This window comes from Phlebotomus papatasi, chromosome 1 (assembly GCF_024763615.1).
Source record: "Phlebotomus papatasi isolate M1 chromosome 1, Ppap_2.1, whole genome shotgun sequence".
Lineage (NCBI taxonomy): Eukaryota > Metazoa > Arthropoda > Insecta > Diptera > Psychodidae > Phlebotomus > Phlebotomus papatasi.
The window spans coordinates 19,818,350-19,845,424 of record NC_077222.1 but is presented as its reverse complement, the minus strand read 5'-3'; the positions used below and the strand labels follow the sequence as shown (position 1 = coordinate 19,845,424).

Genomic DNA, 27,075 nt, shown 5'->3' with positions numbered 1-27,075 from the left:
GGAATTTCGAAAACACGTCATCTGTCACATGCGACAGCGATATTTTTTTCCACTTTCTCATCGCGATCGCGGTCGCGGGTGAAAAACGTGAAAAATTGCAGTGAAAATAAGGTTTCAGTGGTGTATTGAGTGTTCTGTGTGGCCGTGCAGGTGAATCTGTGCAATTGACAACGATGTTCAGTTGGCTGAGGCGCGAAAAGGCCACCCAGGAGGTGGTTGACAATGTCGTGGGGGCTCTCAAGAAGATCTACAGGGGCAAACTGTTGCCCCTGGAGGAGTACTATGGCTTCCACGACTACCATTCGCCCAAGCTCGAAGATCCCGACTTCGATGCTAAACCCATGATTCTGCTGGTTGGTCAGTATTCCACGGGGAAGACCACATTTATCCGATACTTGTTGGAGAGAGATTTTCCGGGTATACGTATTGGGCCAGAGCCCACGACAGATAGATTCATTGCGGTGATGTGGGATGAGAAGGAGGGTGTTATTCCGGGAAATGCCCTTGTGGTGGATCCCAAGAAGCAATTCCGTCCACTCAGCAAGTACGGAAATGCCTTTCTCAATCGCTTCCAGTGCTCTTCACTGCCCAGTCCAGTGCTCCAGGCCATCTCTATCGTTGATACACCTGGTATCCTGTCGGGAGAGAAGCAGCGCATCGACAGGGGGTGAGTAGAAAGATCCATAAATGGGGAGATAAATGAATCGTAAAAAAAAGAGAGGTGGATTTTCTAGAGAGATTGCGATAAGCCACATCTAATTTTTTTTTACGAATTATTTCTCTCTCAGATACGATTTTACGGGAGTTCTTGAGTGGTTTGCTGAGCGTGTGGATAGGATTATTCTGTTGTTTGATGCCCACAAATTGGATATCAGTGATGAGTTCAGGAGGTCCATTGAAGCTCTCAAGGGGCACGATGACAAAATCCGCATTATTCTCAATAAAGCGGACATGGTGGACCATCAGCAATTGATGAGGGTTTATGGGGCACTCATGTGGTCCCTGGGGAAGGTACTCCAGACACCCGAAGTGGCTCGGGTGTACATTGGATCCTTCTGGGATCAACCACTTCGCTATGATATGAATCGTCGGCTATTTGAGGATGAAGAGCAGGATTTGTTCAGAGATCTTCAATCTCTGCCACGCAATGCTGCCCTGAGGAAGCTCAATGACCTGATAAAGCGTGCCCGACTGGCCAAAGTTCATGCCTACATCATAGCTGAGTTGCGCAAGGAGATGCCCACGGTGTTCGGGAAGGAGAACAAGAAGAACTCCCTGATTAAGAATCTAGGTCAGATTTATGACAAAATCCAGCGAGAGCATCAAATCTCGCCGGGTGACTTCCCAGACATCAAAAAAATGCAGGAATCCCTGCAGCATCAGGACTTCACCAAATTCCACTCCCTCAAGATGCACCTCCTGGACGTGGTGGATCAAATGCTGGCCACAGACATTGCCAAACTCATGGAGATGATTCCCCATGAAGAGAGCAACTTGGTATCCGAAACCATTGTCAAAGGTGAGTCAATTCTTATCTATTACGCAACGGAAAAAGCTCCACCCTCGAAAACCTCCGACCGTGCTCTATCAATTTGCACAAATAATCCGCGTCCCATATCACGGTCAAGCCTCATTATGCTCTCGCGCCAAATGGACTCCACTGGAAATGTATCAAAAGAGTTGACACTGAATCCAGAGCAAAAAAACTGCCCAATCCGAGAAATTCAGCCTTCTGCAGAAAAATCATATTTTTAAATTTTTTTAAGAGCAATTAACTCAAGTTTTGATAAATTAATGGATGAGATTGCTCATTGAGATTGATTAATTGCCTCTCTATTGATGCTAAGCGAAGAAAACATTTTAATTAATATTCCACAAATGAGAAAATTTGCTGAAAAGTGAAAAAGACCAGAGTCACAGATGCTAACTTCCAGCTAACAAGTCAATTTTCCCCGGAGGAAATATTTGCTGGAGCATTAGCGCTGAAGGAGCTAAATTTTCTTCTTAATTTTAGTTGATACTGTACCGATAATTAATAATGGAATTAGCAAAATTGAGATAAGGATTATTATATTAAGATTTTTAGGGCTTTATTTATTAGGTTACGCTGAATTTATTATTCGGAATATTGTTCTTTCCTTCCACTTTTCTTGGGATTTTTTTTTAGTACATGACTGTTCTAATGTGCTTCTGCATTATCAACTTTTTATTGTGTTGGTTTTTGTTACGACTATTTGGAGGATTGAGGAAAACAGTCGTGACAGACTACGAATAGTCGATAATGCAGAAGCAGTTTAGACTTTAGAACAGCTATGTACTAAAAAAAATGTTCAGCAGAAGTATTTCCGATTTTCATTGAAAGAGTGTCATTACAGTGCTCCTATGTAAAATGAAAAGGGAAATCTTTCTCCTGAACATTTTTTAGTACATTTCTGTTCTAATGTTCTTCTAATTAATCGATTTTTTATCGTGTTACTTCTTGTCACGACTATTTGGTGGTTTTAGAACACCTTGAGAAAGGTTTAATAGTCGTGACAGGAACCAACTCTACGAATAGTCGATAATGCAGAAACACTTTAGACTTTAGAACAGCTATGTACTAAAAAAAGGGAAATGAAATCCATGTTAAGGAATTTTCATTTCATTCAATTTAAAAAGTTAATCAGGAATACATTGTAAGCTAGAACTCTGTATTATGGGCGGTCGCAACTCAATGTAAAAATCGTACATATAGTCTTAAGAAAGGATCGTTGGATCCAAAAGGCAGGAAATAAACTGAAATCTAATCTAATCTAATGTAAATGTTCAGCAGAAATATTTCTGCTTTTCAGTTTTCATTGGAAGAGCATCATTACAGTGCTCCTATGTAAAATGAAAAGGGAAATTTTTATCCTGAACATTTTTTAGTACATGTCTGTTCTAATGTTCTTCTAATTAATGGACATTTCCTTGTGTTGGTTTTTGTTACGACTATTTGGTGGTTTTAGAACACGGAGAGGACTGGGAAAACAGTCACAAAGACAAGTCGATAACGCAGAAACATTTTAGGAGAATCATGTACTAAATAAATGTTTAAGAGAGATATTTCCCTTTTTGTTTTTCATTGGAATAGCACCATTATGATGCTCCAATAAAAAATGAGAAGGGAAATCTTTCTTCTGAACATTTTTAGTACATGTCGGTTCTAATGTTCTTCTAATTAATGGACATTTCCTTGTGTTGGTTTTTGTTACGACTATTTGGTGGTTTTAGAACACGGCGAGGACGGGGAAAACAGTCACAAAGACAAGTCGATAACGCAGAAACATTTTAGAAGAATCATCTTCTAAATAAATGTTTAAGAAAGATATTTCCCTTTTTGTTTTTCATTGGAACAGCACCATTATGATGATCCAATAAAAAATGAGAAGGGAAATCTTTCTTCTGAACATTTTTTAGTACATGTCTGTTCTAATGTTCTTCTAATTAATGGACATTTCCTTGTGTTGGTTTTTGTTACGACTATTTGGTGGTTTTAGAACACGGCGAGGACGGGGAAAACAGTCACAAAGACAAGTCGATAACGCAGAAACATTTTAGAAGAGTCATCTTCTAAATAAATGTTTAAGAAAGATATTTCCCTTTTTGTTTTTCATTGGAACAGCACCATTATGATGATCCAATAAAAAATGAGAAGGGAAATCTTTCTTCTGAACATTTTTTAGTACATGTCTGTTCTAATGTTCTTCTAATTAATGGACATTTCCTTGTGTTGGTTTTTGTTACGACTATTTGGTGGTTTTAGAACACGGCGAGGTCTGGAAAAACAGTCAAGACAGGTACCAACACAAAAAGAGACGATAACGCAGAAGAACTTTAGAACAATCATGTACCAAATAAAAGTTAAAGATATTTTTCTTTTTATTTTTTTATTGGAATAGCACCAATTTGACGCTCTAATAAAAATGAGGAGGGAAATCTTTATTCTGATTATTTTTTTTAGTACATGACTGTCTTGTGCTAATTAACTGAAAAGTGCTTCTAACTAATCAATTTTTTGTTGTGTTGGTTCTTGTCACGACTACTGAATGGACTTGGAATTGGAATATGACTAAAGTACTATTTGTGTGAGGACAGGAACCAACAGAAAAAGGTGGATAACGTATAAACACATGAAATTAGACATGTACTAAAAATAATGTTCAAGAGGAAGATATTCCCTTTTTCATTTTGAAATTTTTAATTTTTTTTACCAATTAAAAAAGCCTTTCTGGCAAACTTTATGTAATGGTTTTGAGAATCAGATTTTATACTATCTTAAATGGTTTTTAATTAATTTTCCAAAGAAAGAAATTGTTTTTTTTTGCATTGTGCATTCTTCTACTAGTTCACGTTCACTGTCGTAGTTTGGTTATCTATAAGTGTCTCGGCTAAAGGGTAAAAATTGCTTTCGCTCAAAGTATATTTGATGTTCGAAAATTCATACTAAAATTCGAATAATCAAAATAAATTTCGAATAAAATTTAAGGAATAGCTTTGTATTCATAGTTGAAGTTTTAAAAATTCGAAGATCGGTTTCGAAAACAAATAAAAAACTTACTTTTGTTTCGTTCACGTGGTCAATGGAGCACTAGCCGTTAGAATTTCGAAATGTCTTGAGTGTCAAAAAGTGTCTGTTTTTGCTTTGTCAAAGAAACACTGCTCATTTTATTATAATTCCTATAAGGTTCGAAGAAAATATTTAAAATACCTAGATAAAAATTTGTCAAAAAAGTTATTGAGTTTTTGAGAAAGTCGAACAAGAAGTATTTCAGCCATCACGCGGAGTACACTTAGAGTATACGTTTCTTTTCTTTGATTTTCGAAACAAATTTCGAATGGATTTTCTCTTGGATAACACCAACAGTGAATGCTCAGAATTGCTTCAATTACAGTTGGAGTTTAAAAAAATTAAAGGTCGGATTCGAAAGTTAAAGAAGACATTTTTGAGCTGCGTGATGTCGCCAAATTATTTCCTGTTCGAATTTCGAAAAATCATTGAATAACTTTTATTAAAACATTTTTTTTAGATTGGTATTCTTGGTATTTAATAAATTTTCCTAACCTTGTTCGAAAATTTTACTTGGAAATTCGAAATTGAATTTAAATTCTTCGAGGATCAACAGGATTTTGTGCAAACAGAATGCCATTTACCTTTTATCTGCAATTGGAGAATCAAACTCTTATCTGTGAATGGAAAGATTTTGTCTACTTTCCATTGGATAAATTGGTTGCTTCATGTGATTTTCTTTTTTTTTTAAGTTCGAATTTTGAAATGCAAAAATAGTGAATTTTGCTGCAAAAAGTGAATTTTATGTAGTTTTGTGGAATTTCAGGATGGCAGTCTTATGTTTTACGGCGTTTCCATAATTTATTCAAAAGAAGTCTCTGCAAAGTAGGGGAAAGTACTCTCCATTCGAACGTTCATGCCTTCGAATAACGTGAATTTCTTTTGGTTTTCGTAAGAAATTTACACTAAATTATCACGGAATTATCAACAATTAATGATAAGCCAACTAATATTTGATAAAAATGTGTAAGTCTTTTAGGAAAAATAAAAGAAAATTCACATTATTCGAAGGCATGAACGTTCGAAGGGAGAGTACTTTCCCCTATGCAATTTTTTTGTATGCATAAAGCCGTTTCGTGCGCTTTTGCTCGGTTCCGAAAATATGCATAATCCCGGGAACCCCTGTAATGCTAAATTTGTCTTTTTCATTATTCCAGTGATATATTTTATGTTACCCCAGTTTTCTTTAGCCCATTCTTAGATTTTCTTTTCTTATTAGTTTATCATCGTGCAACGAATGAAGGGAATTTTTAAAAATTGTTTTGTCCCAGGGATCAAAAACAATGTTAAAATGGAGATGGTCACTCATAAATTTACAGATTAAATAAATAAATGTTTTCTAATGTGTCTTTTTGTTCAATCATAACGAAATAGGAACAATAAAAATACACGATATTTGTATTGTTGTGATCACTATCTTTAGAACATACAAAGTTCCCAGAACAACCGCTAGAGGTGTTACAGTCATACCGAAAACGTTTAAATTTTTCGAACTAACGAACTTTCTATTCAATTTGATGTAATTTTCTTTTATTTGAAAGCTCTTTATTAAAAATTTAGGTTTCTAATTACTTTTTGGGATTTTTGAGAGTTAAAAATAAAATTTTAAAGCGCTCAAATAACATTGAGAAGGTCAGACACTAAAGATTAGAAGATGTTGGTACACTGAGAATAGAAAGAGGCTGCGATTAACTTTTTTTCGTCATAACTTTAACACTTTTTGGGTGTAAAAATATATCAACATTTTTAATGTTAATTTTACACCTTTTAAGGGTAAAATTAACATGAAAAAGGTTAACTTTAACCCCCAATACACCTAAAAAGGGTAATATTTACACCGATTTCGAATCAATACTGCAGGGTAAAATTAACATTTCCGGAATGTAATTTTAACTTTTTCGGATTTCTCTCAGTGTATATGTCAAGACTTCAAAATTGACTTTCTGGTCCATTTCCTGAACTAAAGGAACTTGTATTGAAAATGATTATTAAAAAATTATAATGCAAAAAATTCTTGAATTATTCTCTGATAAACAGTGAATTTTTATCGCTCATTCCCACGACTTTGAGCGCAAAATTTACAATTTTAAATGTCATAAAAGAAATCTTAATCATTGACGCAAATTTGCACTCTTCTCTCAAATTTTGCGATAAAAACGTCATTGTAGGAACATAATTGAAATCCACGGAAAATTTTAACGTTGTTAATTGCAAAGATCATGAGCACGTTTTATCATTCATGAAGAGAGAACCGTGAATTTCTATTAAATAACTCAAGAGTTGATTCTCTAAAAAATGCCATTTGCCAAAAAAAGAGAGTCTATTTTTCTGTTATGACTCAAATTGTATGAATAAGTTGTGATTCTTGTACAATTTTTATTGGTTATATACTTTTTGAGAAGCCACGTGAACAAAACGGGCATTCAAAACAATAAGTTGTTTGTCTGCAAGGGAATCCGGTGGTTCTGGTAATTGAAAAATATAGTGCAAGCGATAAGGTTTTGCCTTCTATATCATGCTCTTTTTCCTGTGTCTGCTGTTGGAGTTGCTCGAATTGTATACTCTATTATTTAACATTTAAAACCATGAATAGCACAAGTGGAAATGATGCATGACACATAAACAAATTGACCACTTTTTGAAATTTTTCGCATTTTTTTACATAGGAAAATATAAAACTCACAATTTCACTTGTAAATGTTTTTAATTGCATCCATTCATCAATGTTTTAATTGCAACGTGCAGCTGAGTGTTAAATTTCACACATTTTCTTCATCATCTGATCCAGAGGGGAAATTTTTGTTACTGATAGATGTTGGATGGATGGATTTTTATCACAGAGTAAAAAGAGTATTTGGCTTTTAAGTGTATGAAGTTTTTATTCTAACAATATTTTATTATATGCATTTGAAAAGCCGGAAATTTTCGTGATTCTAAGCTCGGAAAATCAAGACGTCATAGATTAGAGTCCTATTTATTGCTTTTGATCGAATTAATGTGAAAAAAAATGTATCACTTCTCGGCTAATACATTAAGTGCTTATTAAGTTATTTAATATGTTCTTGACCCAATGACTTAATTCTAAGGAGTGGTAGAATATCCAACTACTTAAAAAATTAATAAAAATAAGAAAAACTTCAGAGCTTTGTGACGAGAAGAGGAACTAACGACTGAGCCTTAACACTATAAGTACTTAATTAAGGCCTTTGTTAAAGTCCTTAATTAAGTAGTTTATATTAAGGACATGAAAAGTAATTGTTACGAATATGGATAGTTGAGCCTCTACCCGTGTAACGCTTGCACCTTTATTAGACATAAAGAACCTTTATTTCAAATAAAGCGTGGAATCGAATGAATTTCCCCGTGGAAAAATTGCTCTCAAATCTTAGTCGCAGTGACCAGGACATCGCAGTGCGAGGACCGGTTTGGGAAGCCGGCTTGTAATGACGTGTCTTGGGCGAGTGTTCTGTATTTAAAGTGAAATCTGAGTGTATCGTGCTGTTTTTTGCCTAGTTTTTAGTGCAAAAGAACTGCAGTAGATACAGTTTACACACCTGTGTTGTGGAACCTCACGGAAGTTGCTAATTTTTAGCATAAAAGAGGATTTTATCCACTGCATCTCTACGAATCCGTCAGGGGAATTGATGTGATTGCGGTATTTGTGAGACTTCTCACAATAGGACACTGCAAATCACTCAATTGCCTAATTCTTGGCGATTTGGGAATTAGTGGAAGACAAAATCTTTTCTTTCTTTGAGCTCGCGATTTATTTTAAGTGCAATCGTATGTCTTATATAACACAAAGGAGACCGACGTCGAAAGCCGAGCACTGGACTGTGAGGAAAGCATAAACACTTCATGCGGAGAAAAGGAGGTTTGGCGGTGGGACTCTTTGGTTGGCCAGGCGTAATGTCTCCAGGTAAGGGTCTATTTGTCCAATTCTCCGCACCGCTGAAGGATGCTTTCGCTCACAAGGATCCTCACCGGAGATCAGGGATATGAAGCAAATGAATTAGAAGAGTTTTAAGGAAAAGAAGTGGAAATGGTGTTATTGCTGGGAGGATTAGTTGTCAAAGGGAAAACCTTTCAACTGCATTTTTTGCCAGCTATACAGTACCATTCCACAAATCGCAGCGCACCAAAAAAGTTTTAAATTTTTCTATACGTGTTCAAATATTTTCAGTTGTTATGGAAACAAGATGTTTCTTGGCTCCTAGCTGGATATTTGAGCCATAAATAAAATCTTATAGAGATGCTTAGATTGTCATAAGTGTGGAATATCAGAGTAGATGGTGTCCTATTATTAGGCACTTATCTCCGATATACATTTTTATATCTAATGGTTTTCTTACGAATGTAAATTAAGTATGTGAAATAATACATAAACACACGCATTATGTGTGTATTAAAATATTATAAGATGAAACAAAAGAATAAAAACGGTTAAATTAAAAAAAAAAAAACTTTACTACTCTAAATTACGAATCAATAACACTGTGCAACGATGATTTTGCCCCTGGGTTCTCATGCTATTTTTTCTATTGCTAGGGTCAAATAATTTACGAAAATACTTATCATTTTGATTTCATTTGGATTTTGCGCCTGGAATCTAGGCAAAACCGTTTTTGCCGTTATTTGATACTTGGGTGCCTATATCTCCGATTCTGCTGAACCGATTTATTTCTTACTTTGGAACAATTTGTTGTCCTTTAGATGCCCGATAAATCCTCTGAACAGATGAAGTTCGTACAACTGACACCAGGGGCGCTGTAGTCTCATAAATGTCAGAAAATATGGAAAAATCGAACTTTTTAGCAACTTTGATCAAAAATATCTCGAAAACTAGGACTGTCCCTAACAATCTGTTTTGTGGGTTTGATAGAGAATTTAATCAGATACATTTTCGTCCATGTACAATTTTTCACTCAGATTATTTTTTAACCTCGATATTGAGGTTCAAACGAAAAATGAGCATTCAGCCAACTAAATAAAACCTTCACAATTTCGAGTGTTATTGTTTTTTTTCCTCGCAATTAGGCAGTACAAGCTTTTATTATATTATTTGATACTTAAATATCGATATCATGGTGATTTTTATATGATATTTTAAATTTTTAAATATTATTTTATTACTTGGAAACTTGTATAAAACTTTAACGTATGTGATATACATAAAGTAACAATTGCAAGTTCAAAAACTACTTTTAGATTTATTTCGACGAAAATCACGTAATTATGAGGTTAAAATTGTAGGATTATAGATAAATGTAGGAAAATTTTTTAAAGAATTATAAAAAGAAAAGAATTTAGAAAAAGGATTTTTTGCAAAGTTTTCCATATGTAACTGGTATGTAAAAGGTAAAATAGATACTTATTGATTCTAAAACGTAAATTTAACAAGAAATATTCTGTAAAATATTTAAAATTTTGCAATATGCAGTTAATATGCATTTTTTGTAATAGTCTTTTGAGATTGAAATAACACTGAAATCTTACTGAAGATATTGTTTGAGTTATTACCTTGTGTTATATCTAAACACATTTTATAATGCAATAAGTATTAATAAAGTCCTATAATTGTAAGAAGTAAAAATAATACTCTGGGTTATCTAAACTTAAAAAGAAAAGTCAAAATGTGCGAAATAGTTAAGTTTTTCTTTAGTTAGTTGAGTGCTCGTTTTTCGTTTGAACCCCAATATCGAGGTTAAAAAACAATCTGAGAGAAAAGTTGTACATGGACGAAAATGTAGCTAATAAAATTCTCTATTAAACCCACAACAGATTGTTAGGGACAGTCCTAGTTTTCGAGATATTTTTGATCAAAGTTGCTAAAAAGTTCGATTTTCCCATGTTTTCTGACATTTATGAGACTACAGCGCCCCTGGTGTCAGTTGTACGAACTTCATCTGTTCAGAGGATTTATCGGGCATTATTTATTTCTTACTTTGGACAACAAATTTTTCCAAAGTAAGAAATAAATCGATTCAGCAGAATCGGAGATATAGGCACCCAAGTATCAAATAACGGCAAAAACGGTTTTGCCTAGATTCCAGGCGCAAAATCCAAATGAAATCAAAATGATAAGTATTTTCGTAAATTATTTGACCCTAGCAATAGAAAAAATAGCATGAGAACCCAGGGACAAAAAAAAAGTTCAAAATTGTTGCACAGTGTAATGAATAAATATACTTCTTAACGCTTTAGCTTTATTTAATAAAAAAGAAAATAATAAAATTAATTTACTTTTACAAGAAATTGGATTGACTAGTTCTATATTTCAAGTCAGATATTTCTTGTATACAAAGGATTTATTCGGGATTTACTGGCAATGATGGAATTTGGAAACAGTTGAACACATAGTATTATAAAACTGTTTTCATTCCATGCAATTGATATTAAATTAGTAAAAATAATGTTAAAAAAGAAAAGGTTGTGTAGAGGGTGTAGAGCCTCATCGTAATGAAGACATAAGATTCTCTAAAATCTCTAAATTCTCTAAATTCTCAAATATTTATTATTAAAATATTAAATATTTCCGTTTTTAATTCCAAAATTATGGCAAAAAACAAACGAGCAGTAAAAAATTCTAAATGGGCAGTAAAATATTAAAAGTGAGCAGTAAAATATCTAATTGTGGTCAGTAAAAAACTTAAATCCTTACAAGAATTGATCTAATTTATATATTTAACATTTAAAATAGTTCCATATAGAGTAAAAAGCCCTTTATTTTCCCTTTGCCAAAATTTGGACAATAATATCACTGTTTCAATTTTTTTTATTACTGATCAATTTTAACTTTTTACTGCTCATTTATTCAATGCCCAAAATTATTGCTTCATATATTATAAGCTGAATTTAATAACATTTTAAAATAAAATATCTTTCTCTCTCAAAATGCGATTAGATTTCAAATAATAAATTTCATCTTTATGACGTCTTAAATCTCCAAGAAAATTAAATCAACTGAAATAAAGCTTCTCTTTAGCAAATCAATGGCTCTCATTGCTCTTATAAACTCTAATAGCAATTAGTTCAATTCAGTTTAAGTGCCAATGAATGGGCACTTAAAAGTAAAGCAAATTTTGAAAAATGTGCATTTTGACTTCATTAAATTTTCCTGATCCAAGAAATGTACCGGAGGCATAAGAATTATGAATATTTTATTAACATATTTACATATCTGAGTTAATTAGGTCTTCCTGTATCTTAATAAGACTTGAAAGAGTTTTTCTCACTTGCAAAAATCTTGTGGAAATTAATGTTTAGAAGTGACCTAGCGATAGCCTAGCAAACTTCATATGTTCTTTAACCTTGTAGTACCATCCTGGCTAACACAAGGTAAGCGGTTATTAACGCAATGATGTAATTAAAGGCATTGTTCATGATCTTTGTTCAAGTGCATAAAATAAGTCCTGGATAAGTATACTTATTAAGTTCTTAATTAAATTAGTTTTTTGGCAATAGTTGTGACATCTGGCAGCAAAGAGTTAAAACTGGAATTAATTGCGATGGACACATGTGGATCATAGGATAGAAAGAGATGAATCAATACGACATGTCTGAAAAACAAAACCTCCTTATGTTTCAAATGTGTGCTTTCATTAGGAAAAATTTTAGGCAAAAAACAAAGGACCAGTAAAAAATCCGTTATCGGTTGATCCGTAAGTGTATCGACATCAATCCTCATTTTTCGGGCTGATCCCTAAGCCGATCCCTGTGTCTATTTTCGGCTTTAGCCATATGGCTTAACTGCTAGAATTTCTTATCAGTCAAGTTTTCTTGGAAAAGTTTTACTTAGGATTGAATTATTAAGGGCAAATATTCTATATTAGATTCCAAGAAACCAATAAAATTGGTTGCTATATAATAAAGGATTTTGAGACCTTCGGGAACTGGGCTAAACCTCTATAGTCTGAAGACCGCTTAAGGCAGCTATTTTCTTGGAAGTTCAAGTTCTCTCTTTGAGTTTAAGCAGTAAAATCAAACTCTCAAGTAGCGCTATTAGCGGACATTGTCATATTTTTCCATTTGATATTGCTTTTTTTTATAAACAAAATTATTACACAAGCTCTAGTTCACGAATTTGGTTAATTTTTTATCATTGTTACAAAAAATCCACCAATTTTTTCATCATGCCCCTGAAAAAATTCTTTCAAATGACAAATTACATAATTCTGATTCCAACCTTCGCATAGATAAATATTTGTATTTGATTGTTGATAAAATGGTGAATAAGTTTAAAAATACACAAATTCTTATCATACAAAGTTCTCTCCGATTCCAGCCAATTTATTTAAACTTAGAGTTGAATCAACTCAATGTGTGTTAATGCACGAAGTCCATATCAAGTAGAGTGGAGAAATGATAGTGTAAGTCAATGAATTAACTTGTGAAGGCATTGTCACAATATTTCATCCAATCCGCAATTAATTGGCCTAGACATAGATTTTGAGAGAGTGAATTACTGGTGTTATATCGTCACAATCCCAATAAATTGCTTCAATTGCAATTTCATTTTGAGGCCAGAAAATTAGAGCTGAAAAGAGGCCTCAAAGTTTGGTAATTAGACACAGTGCGGGTGTTAAGACCAAAAAAAATCACAATGGTCAGACTTTTTGGTGATAATAATTTTGGGAGCGTGAAAAAAGCAGCCACAAGCACCAAACCATCTAACTTCTAATACTTATTCAACTCTCCATTGAGAGGCGTGACGCAAGAGTTACGAGGAGCAAAAAGAGCCCTTTTTCTTTATATTTTTTTTTTGCTTGTAATATTTATTAATGGAATGCTCGTCTATTTTTCCCAAATACCACCATCAAAGTCATAATTTTTCCTTGTGGGAAATACCATGGGAGTTTCTGAAGAAAGAGTATTCTCTTACCTGGTTTTTGGCCGTGAAGAAAAAAAAAGTAAAGATGAGAAACTTCTGCAAATGTCCAAAACTTTCCTCAAACATTCCACAGAGGAATTGCTTTTTTCTGCCATTTGCACCTTAAAGATTTTCTTTGAGAATAAGATAAGCTTCCATGTGACCTTTTTTTGATTAAAATTTAAATAGGAACAGCTTGATTTTAGAAAATTTAGGACAATTTAGGAAATTTGTTTTACATTAGAAGTTTCCCTTGAAGACCAAGTTCTTTCAGTGTCAAAGCTTAATGATTCTTGAGAGTCTCTTTTATAAACTAAAAGAAACTTTTCGTCTACTTAAAACTTCCCGAAATGCTGTATAACAAATGTCGCTAAAGTTTTAACAAATTTAATCCAAAATCAAGTAAATTTCACATACAATGTTTTTTATTGTTTTTAAAACATAAAATTTTTTATCATTTTATTTACTGTTTAGCGCACACTTTTAAAAATTTGCTCTTCTATCTTTTCCATCTGAATTTCATAACTTTTTAATGTTCTCTCTTCTATTTTTCTATTGTCTTTCTACTTCTGCACACTCCTTATTGTTCTTTTCTCTTACATTGTTGTTGCTTGGAATTACTTTTGTTTTAATTTGTAGTGAAAATTTGTATCAACTTCCAAATAGAATTATTAATTTTATTTTCACACAAAGGTAAATGTCTTAATTCAAAACCAGTTCCAGACGCTTTAACTTTGACAGAAGATTCAACACACTAAGTTCATATTTTTTCTGAAGAAAATTACATAAATTTTGCTCCTTGATTCTTCTAGAATGTTACTGTTTCGTGAAAATTCTTTAGGTATAATTTGAAAACTTCTTAAATACAAGAAAAATATGCGAGCGTAAAATGCTTCTATTGGAAACATATTAATCCAAATGGAGACAAGGGAAAGTTTCTAATTGGAGACAAACAGTGTAACTGAAACCGCAACGAAAGGCTCCAAAACCTTGTTGAGTTGCTCCCGAGTGCAGGATTTGTTCTTATTCCTGGTCTATTCTCCATTCCCATCTAAAAAAATAAGAAAATCTCCAAAAAAAATCATATTTCCGGGGTTTCCTATTGAAGCATTTGCAGACACTTCAGAAAACCCCTTTTTGTTCACGAAATAGGTAATTATTTCATTTGAAAACTTCACGTACCGTTAAAAATAAAGATTAACACTTCATTTAACTAAAATTAGCCAGAAATATGACATTAAATGTTAAACAAAACGAATAAACAACGCAGTCACCTAATTGTGTTTTTCATTGGAAAACAAGGTCGATCGATAAAAAAATCGATGGTGAAAAGATACATTTTAATTTTTTTGAGAAATTAACAAATTAAAATTCGTGAATATGAATGGATTTTCGCTTTATTTGGAGCAAAATTAACAAAATAATGAAACAGAGGTGTAGAAAATATATAAAAATTTAATACTGTATTTATCATGTAAAAAAATTATGTTTCCATTTAGAAAAGCGAAAAGTTTCCATTTGGAGCAGGTTTTGAATTAGCTTAATTTACCCTATTGCAGCGCTACCTGTAAAGAAATTTTGAACTTGATGTTTTGTCATCTGAAGGTTTTCGTCAAACAGCACAAATAAACACCTCTAACGCCAGAAAAATTCCTGGTGACTTAAAGGGGATTCGAACCCGGGACACTTGCATCATAGAGCGAGTGCTCTACCACTTGACCCATTGAGTGCCCCCCCCCCCCTCCCATAATAAACCCAATAATAAACCCCATTTAAAAATCTCTTCTGGCTATATTAACACTTTAAAACCCAAAGTGGCATTTTACTCCAATTTTAAGTTTGGAACTTCATAGTAGGAATTCTATTCAATATTATGCTAAAGTGATAACACGAATGTGTAGAGAATTTGATTAGCTTTCGTTTAGTTCAAAAAAATAGTTTCGATAACTTTTTTATTATTTAAAAAATTGGGAAAAAACCAAAAAATGGGCGTAGAATACCAAATTGGCGTAAAATGCCACCTTTTTTTATATGGAGTTTGCATCCGAAATGGACATTTGAATGGTTTATTCTACATAACCTAAAAAATTTTACCATTTTTTGAATTTTGTCATGATTCGAAAAAATCTTAAAAAATACGTGAAAATGTAAAAATAATTAAATATAAGACCGAAATTTGTTGTAAAGTGGTACTACAGAGAAAAATAAGGTGAAAATTCACTTTACGTCTTATTTCTCTTTTCCGAATTCCTATTGGAACTTCACATAAAATTTTATTAAACAAAAAGCGCAAATTAATGAGAATTTGAAAATTTTACAGGAAAATATATAGATATGTGTTCTAAGATCCTTACCAAATTGCTAAGAAAAAGGAAATTCAATAGAAATTGGCTTTTTTCTACGAAAATCTGTAAAAATTCACTTTGGCATTTTTTGTCCATTTTCACAAAATTTATATAAAAATGACAAGAAAATTGGGAAAATATTTATTCAAAAAATAATTTACGAGTCCTCGAACTGGTGTGGAAGTCTTACGGAACAAAAAATTTGAAAATTTGGTTTTTTGTGGAGAATATCTACACTGGCATTTTATGCCAATTTGATATTTTACGTGATTTTTGACTCGGGTTTTAAAGTGTTAAAGAAAAAAAAATCAAAATTCGTATAGTGCAAAAACTGAAATAATTAGCCGAGACACAAATCAGGTAAATCTCCAAATATAACGAAAAGTAACTAAATCAATCAGGTTTTTTACTAAGATAAAATTTTAAGTTTGATTTTGAACGACTCTGTGGATCTGGAAAGAAGCTAATGTTATTAAAATTGTTCACTACACACAATTAATTATTGTGGTGTGTATCTCGGCTTACCGGTTAAATTTCAAATCTATCCTTATGGCTCCGGTACACCTTTTAGATCAGGAAAATTTCCCGTTAAATCGTTGCTCGACCTGCTGATTTTACTCGGAGTTTTTTTGAATTGTAACGGTATATTCTAGTACATTCAGAGAAATTCTGTAGATTTTCGGCAGAATTTCTGCCTAGAAAATCTGTAGATTTTCGGCAGAAATTCTTCCGAAAATCTGCGGATTTTCGGCAGAATTTCTGCATAGGAAATCTGCATAGTTTCCATTGTCTCAACAAAAATATAGTTGATTTATCAAGAAACGGTAGAAGTTGCAAAGAAAATGGTATGCTCTGCTTAACAAGCATTTCCGATTAAACATTTTAGATGAGTAAAAAGATTCAAGCAAAAATACAAATTTCTTGAAATCGCCCATGGAATGATACAAAAACCCGACATTTAGGTCGACACTCTGCTTAAATTTTTCACTTCACTATTCTCTACTTATAACACGGCGTCGCAGAATTCTTCATTTTATATAAACACTGTGATATCACCAAGAGTAACTGCAAACATCAGTAAAAAATATTCCATCTTTTCAGTCACAGCTGTCTGGAAAGTCTGGAATGTAGAAAAAAATCTACAGAAAATCGGCAAAATATCTACAGAAATTCGTCAGAGTACGCACCAGGATTCGTCAGAAAATCTGCAAAAATTTCTGACGAATTTTGTCCCAAGCCCAAATAAAATTCATAGGAATATCCACAGATTTCTCGGCAGATTTTCTGCAGAGGTGTAGATATTTTCTGCAGAAATCTTAAAGATATCTGATGAAATTATTTGATGGGTTCATGTAATCGAAATTCACACATCTTTCTTTCTCAAACGTTTTGCATATGTCTATCCCACTCTTTCGAACTCTTCTTCTTCATTTAAACATCAAATCAATTAAAATTTAGTTCAATCTATTTTCGAGCGCGAAAGAATGAGATAGACATATGCGAAACGTGTGAGAAAGAAAGTGATTTGAATTTTGGTTTCATGAAATTTCCCTGATCTAAAAGGTGTGCCAGAGCCATTACATTCCTTTTTACTAATTTGCTGTTTAATTTCATCGGTTGGATCAGCAACGATGCTAACTCCATTTGCTTTGTGTCTGCATTTATTCACTGAGAAAAAAACGGAGGTGCGATTAACTTTTTTTCCTCATAACTTTAACAATTTTTAGGTGTAAAACCATATCAACATTTTTTAATGTTAATTTTACACCTTTTTAGGGGTAAAATTAACATGAAAAAGGGTAAATTTAACCCCTAGTACACCTAAAAAGCATAATATTTTCACTGATTTCGGATCAATACTTCAGGGTAAAATAAACATTTCTGGAATGTTATTTTAACTTTTTTGGATTTCTCTCAGTTAGTGTTGTAAACGCCAAGCAGCGATGCGCCGTTCACCATGAATGCAGATGCAAAGAAAATGCAGTTAACTCATTTGCTGATCCAACTGACGATTTACCTAAAGCCCTATACACATTGGGAGTAATTTTCGTTAAAAATTGGTTTTTAACTAAACGTTTTCTTTTTGGAAACGTCAAAATTCCGTCAAAAGAGACAATCTGGCGTCAACGTGGTATGTGTCCCGTGGTATGTGTCCCGGGCTCAACGTTTTATACTTTTAGCTATACGTATGTTGCACCACTAAACCAATTTCTTTGATAATTAAAAAACAACAAATTGAAACAAAAATACTCCGACCTTTCTTTTAAATTTGGTGAAAATTTGAAGTAAATTAACGTTGAGTGTTTCTATTATTATTCATTATGTTAGCGTCAAATTTCAAATCAAAAAACAATCAGTGACTTCTATCAACTGGAAAATTCTATTATCAGCAATGTGAGATAATTATTGATTGATATAATTCCGCTCTAATTTTAGTATTTTCCACATTTTTGCACTAAAATATTGATCATATTATTTGCAATTGAATTGATATTTGAAATATGTCCATTAATTAATTATGTGCTTGCTTATTCACCTATCTGTTGACAATTTATTGGATACGGAAGCCTAATTAATGTGGTTAATAAACAACAGTTGAGAAATTCCATTTAAAACCAATTTGACGGTGAAAAGCCAAATGAATAACGCTTGAGGAAAAACTAACAATATCGCATTTTCCAGACTATATATATAAATTGAGTGTGAAACAATTGTGTTTCAGTTTAGAAGGCAAATGGCAAAAAAAAACACATCAATTCCCCCCATCCTATTTGGGTTCTAATTGATGGTGGTGTGCTAACAAAAGGACCTTCTCTCAGTGGAAATTATGGCAATTCATTGAGGAGTGCGAACGAATGGAAAAAGCTTGCGATACCGATATGCAAATTGAGGATTCACGTGTCTGTCCGGCTAATTTGTGTCATTCATCAATTAACATGATTATTAGGGGACGACATGAGACACTTGAAGTTGTTTTCTTTTTTTTCTGTATAGCTGGCTTATGTCTTCTCATACAATTCCTATATATATTATGTGTTCTACTCCTCCTATACAACGTCCATCCGCTATTTAGTGCTCCCAACACTTGCGAGGAGATATTCCCATTCACATAATAATAGAATGTTTTTGTTTGAGGATAAGAAATTTGATACAATGAGGGATTTGTTAAATGCTGTGATCTTGTGAGACGGATGACTAGAAGGTTAATATTATAGCCTGAATGTGAGAGATTTTACAAATAATTTATTGCAGAGTTTTATTACATTGAATTACCGGCAAAAATTATTGTTTTGAATTAGGTATGAATTCACTCACGCATTTTATGCTCTTTTCTGAGAAAACAAAATTGTGCATTGATGCATGAAAAACTAGTTCAATGATTGTCTTTCTGAGCAATTTGCCGGAATTGCCAATTTGCTCTGTGTCAAATACATTGAGATATTAAATTTTAATGCCAATTGGCAGACTTGGCAAAATTTTTGTGGAAGATCAGCAAAATCTTTTCGGGGGGAAAAAAATGCAATCAAAATTCATAGAAGTGGGTTTAATCAATAGAATCACAAGAAAATACCTTTTATAGAAATTAGGTCACAAGTGGACAAATTGCCAATAATTGTGAAAAGGTGACCAAGACTTTGCAGAATGCTCGAAATTATGAGTAAGGCTAAGCCCAGAAAATGTTTCTAATTCATTGGACTAAGCGGACTAAGCATACAATAACTTTACTAATTTCAAAAACGATTAGGAATAATTTATAAATGACTTCAGAATGTGCTTAAAATTACACAGAAATCAACGAATTCAATTCAAAACCGTTAGTGGAAAGTACTCTCCCTTTGAACGTTCATGCCTTCGAATAATGTAAATTTTCTTTTATTTTTCCTAAGAAATTTACACATTTCTTTCAAATGTTAGTTAGCATATCATTACTTATTTATCACATGGAAATTGTGTTTAAGTCTCTTAGGAAAAAGGGGTGGCAAAGTGTCCTAGGCTTTGCGGAATGCTCGAACTCATGACTTAGATGCTATACTGCTAAAGCACTTTCGCATCATTTACCTTTTACCGGTTCCCAACCGATTTGAACTGATTCATAAATCAGTCAGAAGATCCCCCAAAATAGTTTTAAAAAGAATTGATTTTCAAGTAGAAATTAGTTATCTATTATGAATTGGTTCATTACCCGTTCAAAACCGAGTGGAACCGATTCAGTTTTGTCGGAAATTCCAAGACCTTTCCAACGAGCCCAAACATGACCCCATTTGTTTGATAAATGCGCGCGCATTCTAGTGTCTTTTTTACCTTTGGCCTTGAAAAACCGTTATTAGGAATGATTCAACGGTATTTTCGAATATGGACGAAATGTCCGCCTGGATAATCTCTAAAACATATCCAAAAATGAAAAAATCGCACGACGCGTTTTCGAGCAATCCCAAAAAACATGGTTTTGAAGGAGAAAGGGAGGGGTGAGGGGAAAACGAGGGGCATGTTTAGGATCCTTGGGTCAACTTATGGGGGGGTCCTCCGAAGGTCCCAAGTCGCTATCTCTTACCGTTTGGCCTCTACAGCTGGCGACAGTCGGACGGACAGACGGACAAACAGCGTGACGACATTTCTCAGAAATCCTCTGAAGCGTGAAGATATGTTGATAAAATTGGTCTCCGGCGGTGGACTTATGCCCTGCTCTGGAAACTCTATGTCGCTATCTTTAACCGTTTAGTCCTTTGATTTCTTATTGAACTTATAGACGAATCGGATAAACGGAAAAATCTATATTCTACCAAATGTTTACCCATTTTCCGATATATACTAAATATCTTAAGACGAAAGCAGAACCAATGAATTTTGAAAGTCTGAAAGAATTTGTTATCCTTATTCTACTATTCTAAGTCAGAATTTTAGAAAATTCTCAACTGCTATGAATTTATTTCATAGTATTCATTTTTTTAAAGAAAAATTGGGGGATCAATAAAAAGAAACTTACATATTTAGGTCAAACATACATATTTAGGCTCTAGGAAGATTCTACTTCGGAAAATAAAAAACATAATTCTGAAAAAATACTGGGAATAAGAAAAAAAAGCTTATTGGATCGAGAAAAATTTATATGCTCAAGAGGTGATTTTTTTCTAGAAATTGACAATAAGTTAAACAAGATTTTTGGTTTCTTTTAAATGTCAATTTTGCTATTTTCAGTTTGAAAAAAAATTCTGTCATAGGGTAAGTGTGCCAAATTTCGGCATAGTTGCATGCAAGCGTCAAAGTCTCAAGTTTGAAATGGAATATTTCAAATACAAATTGGTTTTTTTTTAAATTTTTTTTTTTTATTTATTTATTTATAAGTTCATGTCCCTGTACAAATATTAAGTACTATATGGGGCTGTATAAAATCATGGTGTAGGTAAAAGTAAATAACAATTTTATGGAAAATTGATAGGCTAAAGCTGTGATGATGCGATTACAAGAAAGTCTGTTTTAATTGTTTAGAAAATAATTTAGTAATTTTTGTTTTAATGAGAACGTGTTGATATTTAGTGAAATTATGTCCTTATTTAACAATTCATTATAGTGAGTGACTGCAGAAAAAACAATTGATTTTAATCCAAAATAGGTGGTATTGTGTTTAGTGAGATCGATGAAGTTATTTCTAGTTTCAATATTTTTAATTTTAGTATTTAACTGTGTTTTTGTATGTATTTGACTTGTTATAATTTTATGAATGTGAATGATTCTATTTATTTGAATTATGTTTTGAATTTGAGGGACTTTTAATTGTTTATATAGAAGCTCAGTACTTGTGAGTGGGTCTAAGTGAAATAGGATTTTAAGGGATTTATTCTGTATTATTTGTAACTTTTTGAGTAGTTGTTGATTAGCTCCGCCCCATACCACGGCTCCATACGAAAGTATGCTTTGATACATGGAGTGGTAGATTGCTCTTCTGGTGTGTTGTGAGACGCTTCCGTTGAGGTTTCTCCTGAGAGCACCCGTCAGTGCGGCCAATCTAGTTGCGAGGTCCGTAATATGGCTTTCAAACTTCAGCCTGTTGTCGATCTGCACACCCAGGTAGCGGAAAGCCGCAACCTCCTCAATGATAGAGTTGTCAAGAAGTATGTGAAGACTGCCAGAGTCACATCCAAATGAGACATACTTCGTTTTCTTGGGATTTGCTGACATTTTGTTTTTGCTTATCCATGAGGATATTAATGATAAGTCCTTATTGATCTCAGCCTCAAGCTCCCCCAGGTCACATCCGACGTGCAATATGCAAATATCGTCCGCATATAAGAACAGACGCCCGGAGAGGTCAATCCTGTTGATATCATTAATAAATAGGTCATTTCTTCTTAAAGAGTGTTGCTTGGAACCTTGTAAAGAGTTTGCCGTCTTTATTTACTCTAAAATCATTCTTAATACATTTTAAAATGAATAAAAATATAAACATAGCTTTGGTGCCCTATTTCGGCCACCTCATTCTCATAGTTCCTTGCCCTTCGGGAATTCTCCCAATGTCTTTTTCACGTCATCTCATTTGTCGAAGCTACATTTTTTGTTATTCTTTTGCATTGTATAATCTCTAGAGTATGTAAAATCTAAAAGTTCATGGAAATTCTAGGAACAAAAAAGGTGACCGAAATTGCAAGCTGGCCGGAATTTGGCACACTTACCCTATGCATTTAGCCAAATTTTACGTAGTTTCTTTTAGTTTGTCATTTCGGAATTATATATTGCACTTTTAGCAAATTCCCGAAAGCCAGTCCCAAACGCGAAAATGTTGTAAAACAAATATCCTGTATAAGAGACAAAATCCCGAATAGCCAAAGTCCCGAAGGAGCCAAAACCTCGAAAGCCAAAATCCTGAATGGTCAAAATCCCGAAAGACAGAAAAAAATCCTTTTGTGTTCTGTAAACGCGGGTGTAATCGCAGAAGTAGCTAAGACACTTTTAAACACACTTTAGAATTCGGGATTTGTACCTATTCGGGATTTTGAACCATTCGGGATTTTTGCCATTTCGTGATTTTGGCTTTCGTTCCGTTCGAGATTCTGGATTTCTGCATTTTGACCGGGACTGGCAGTGACAGCCAAAATCTTGAAAGTTAAATCCCGAACGCCAAAAGTCAAAAAAGCAAAATTCCGAATACGGAGCGAAATTACAAATGGCCAAAATCCTCAAGAACCAAAATTCCTAAAGGGTTATAATTCCTTTAGAGAGAGTCGAAATTCAAAACAAGACGAAATCTCAAATCAGCCAATTTTTTTTTTAATTTAAAAATCTTTTTAGATCAAGAAAATTCTAAGATCGTTGATAATTTTTAAATTCCCCTTACCCCGTAAAGATAGATTGATATATCGATACTTTATTTCCAATTCTGGAAATAAAGCTCCAATGATAATAAACCGTCTCCACTCACATTTGTCACATTTTACGCAAAGTGAAATTGACGGGTTCTTGCGTACTTGCACCGATGATAGCTTGAAAAATTTGATTAGCTCGATTTACACATGAATTTTTGCTTAAATAATCTTTACTTTAAACTTTCATTGTTTGCAAAAAGTCCAGCTAAACAGTCTATAGACTAAGCTGGTGTAACTCTTAGTTTAACTAATGAATAAACTGAAAACTGAAACTGAATTTGTATCTTGTTTGCGTTTGCCGCCGTCTGGATTATAGTCCGTATATGTCACTCATATAATCGAGTATAATCAGAAAACTACTCGATTATATGAGTGGAACAAAGAATTATTTGAAATATTTGGTATAGAATATTTTAAATATTTTAAGCATTTACAAATTGATACCCCTTTCTTTGTATCATTCGAAATTTTAACTCTTCTAGATTTCTGACCCATTTGAAATTTTGGCTATTCGTATTCTTGACTCTGAGGTAATCTGACATTTGTGATTTTGACCGAGACCCAGGCGTATGTTGATAGATTAAACTAGATTAAAAACGTTGTACACACTTTTGGAAGTCGAAGTTATAAACTGTCAATTGTTATACCTGGATTTAGTTAGCTTGGATATAAGATAGTACAGGTCCGTTAAAAACTTCTACTGACACCAGACTCAACCTAATCCATCAATTCGAAATTAAAAAATAACAAAATTTATTTACCATAATATTCTATCAAGGTTCTAAAGACTTAGTATATGAGGCAAATAGAAATTTGTATATGTCATAAAATCAATTCATTGCAGACATAGCCCTCTCTTTAGAAGTCGAGCAAGAGCATAAACATTCAATAACAATTTGATAGCAAATAATTTTCTGCAAAGTGCAGACGAGCTGAAAGAGTTTCAGATTGAAACATTTATAGGAATAATTCCTAGAGGGAAAATCCCTATGAGACATTGACCGACATTTGTGGAATACCACCGATAAGAGATTGATAAAGAATTCTAAATTAAAACACATACGCACGGTAGATTTTAGTCATGACATAACACTACTTATGCTCCGTGTATCCACCTGATTCCCAGAGGTAACAACATTAAATTCCCCTCTATCAGCACACCCTTATCTCACCCAGCGAATTATCTCAGAAACTTGTACTACACTGTGTCAGCAACAGAGATAAGAACATTCACGAATTCCAAGAAACAATCCAGTAAATGTGTTACACGTTCTAGTCTCTAAATTTCTATGGGGAAGCTATTTTAGAGCTCGATGATTATCTACGTGTGCATGTGAAAGTCACATAGTCAATTTTGTGATGGGAGCATATTCTTAAATTTTACACTAAATTTAAAGGGGAATCAACAACAAAAATATGTGTTTATACAATTTATCTTTCAATATGAAATTCAGCAATAATTGTTATTCAAATCATGGGACTAATATTAATAAAATTGCATGCATTTCATTTTAATTAAAATTCTATTAAAATCATGTTTTTCCACGGAAAATGACACGATCCCTATATAAATAAAATACTGCAATTTTAGATTTACATCATGCTGCAATATTTACAAAAGCACCATTTTCAGAAAAAAATTATTACAAATATAATATTTAATTTACTATCCCCCCTGTAAAAGGATTCCCTATTGAGTTTTTCCAATTTAAAAACGATTGGAACGAGGTGAAAAGCTTATGTTGCAAATATCTATGTCCTATAAATTTATACTTGAATGTTTTGTACCTTTAGTGTAATACAGGCGTACGTATGTTAAGTTAATTATTATCGAATGTGAGATTTTTCGGTTTTCTGATAGAGAATTTATTAAATATTTGGTTTGTGTAATAATTTCTAAAGGTTTTTATATATAAAAATAGTCTTTTGAAATGATTGGAGAGTAAAGTCCAGTTTGCAGTCTGTTAAGTAAGACCGGTAGTTGACCTCAAATATTGGACTATTTTTTGTGAACTGATAGATGTCATCATTGTCGTGGACGCTTTGTCGTAAAAATTATGATTACGTCAAATTCGAACCTCAGAAATAAGTTACCCGCCATGAGTGCATGAAATGCGTCGTTCTAAAAGGCTCTTGCTCGATTTTCCCCACAAAGGACTAAAAATTTCACATGTAGTGATCAATACATAGGGGGAGGCTTTGAATTTTCGCACAGAAAAATGATGTTCAAGTTCAGTGATTTTTTCTGACTACCATGCAAACCGTATCGATTCTCCAAACTATACCAAAAAAATCTCTTACTTATAGGGTTCATAATCCCACCTCAGATAATTCCAGGAAATCCTCAGATTTTCCTCTAAAGGAAAATGAAAATTTAATGGCGATTTGTGCGAAAGTTCAATCAAGTTTCCATCTTCGCACACGATTCACGTCATCATTGAACACCCTATTTTTACCTTAAATTTTGCACCGGACACTAAATGTCGCACATCATTGTTTGAAGGAAACTCTAATCTACTTGATTAAACCGTTTTCATAAGGAATAAAACGTTTTAATATCACTTTTTTTGGAACTTTTCTAAGACATATGTTCATGACACTAAAAACCACTTTTTTGCTTGATTCTATGAGAATTTCACTCCGGAAACGGTTAAATCTGAAAGTGGCAACTTGAAAGTTGGAGACTATTCCTCTATCAGACGAACACTCACTCAATTGTTCTACTTTTGGTTGAAAATATTTTTACCATATTGTCCATTTGAGTATGTCTAGTTCGCAAGAATTATAGCATTAGGGCGAAAAGCAATTGCAGAATTTTAGTGCTTAGGCTAAATGTCCTAATTCAAAACCATTTCCAGACGCTTTAACTTTGACAGAAGATTCAACACATTAAGTTCATATTTTTTTCTGAAGAGAATTGCATAAATTTGCTCCTTGACTCTTCTAGAATGTTATTATTTAGTGAAAATTCTTTAGATATAATTAAAAAACTTCTTAAATACAAGAAAAATACACGAGTGCAAAATGCTTCTATTGGAAACAAATTAATCCAAATGGAGACAAGATAAAGTTTCTAATTGGAGACAAACAGTGTAAGTGATCTTAAGATCTTAAGTGCAGGATTTGTTCTTATTCCTGGTCTTTTCTCCTTTCGCATCTAAAACAATAAGAAAATCTCTCAAAAAAAAAAAATCATATTTCCGGGTCCTACGGTCGTTAATCAAAACATAAATTCTTAAAGTAAATTTCATGTAAATGCTTAAAGTAAACACTCACAACTATCAGGTCATTTCTGCTTGCTGGCGCCCTTACGGGACTTCTTGTCAAATGAAATTTTTCTACAGTAGACTCTCACTCAATCGGCTCTTTTTCAATCGGGCGAGAAATTTTGTTCACAATTTTCATGTTTAATTATGAAGCTGTTTCGCTCAAATTCGCTGTAGTTCTTCCTATTTTAACGCGATTCTTTATAATTGAGCGCTTTTTGTGGAATTTACAAAGGCTTTGACGCTCAATTCTATCGCTAAACCGGATGACATTTTGCCCCATATTCCCGATTCAGAGAGAGTCTACTGCACTTCCCTTTCGTTGCGTGGTACGAGATAAAGTGCGATAAAAATTAACTTAAAAGTGTCTTTATTTCATTGTGCAAGGCTGTTTTTTCACATCCCAGGGATAATTTGATCCTTCTTCGCCGAATATTTAAGAGATTATTCCATCTTTTATAGGTAAAGAGTCAATGACATTGGAAGGTCAATCAGGAGAATCCAGAGTTTTATAATTAATCTCTTCTTCGATACTTCAATAGTTAATTTCTATTTAAGGAGCAGGGAGCCTCCCTTTGTAGGGGCTTTGTTCTGATATTTCATTTATGTTAAATAAGTAAATCCCAAAAACCGGGGTTTCCTATTGAAG

At 33.3% G+C, this 27,075-nt stretch overlaps 1 protein-coding gene across 2 annotated transcripts in view; it reads left to right on the top strand.

Annotated features, from left to right (window-relative positions):
- Positions 1-27,075, top strand: part of LOC129798144 (EH domain-containing protein 3) — a 40,577-nt gene continuing 13,502 nt past the window's right edge. The window contains exons 1-2 of one of the 2 annotated variants that reach the window (XM_055841140.1): positions 1-667; positions 789-1,519. In XM_055841140.1, coding sequence (XP_055697115.1) covers positions 174-667; positions 789-1,519 — 1,225 coding nt within the window. In that variant the 5' untranslated portion in view covers positions 1-173. The remainder of the gene's footprint in view (positions 668-788; positions 1,520-27,075) is intronic. The other variant, XM_055841137.1, reaches the window with a different exon arrangement.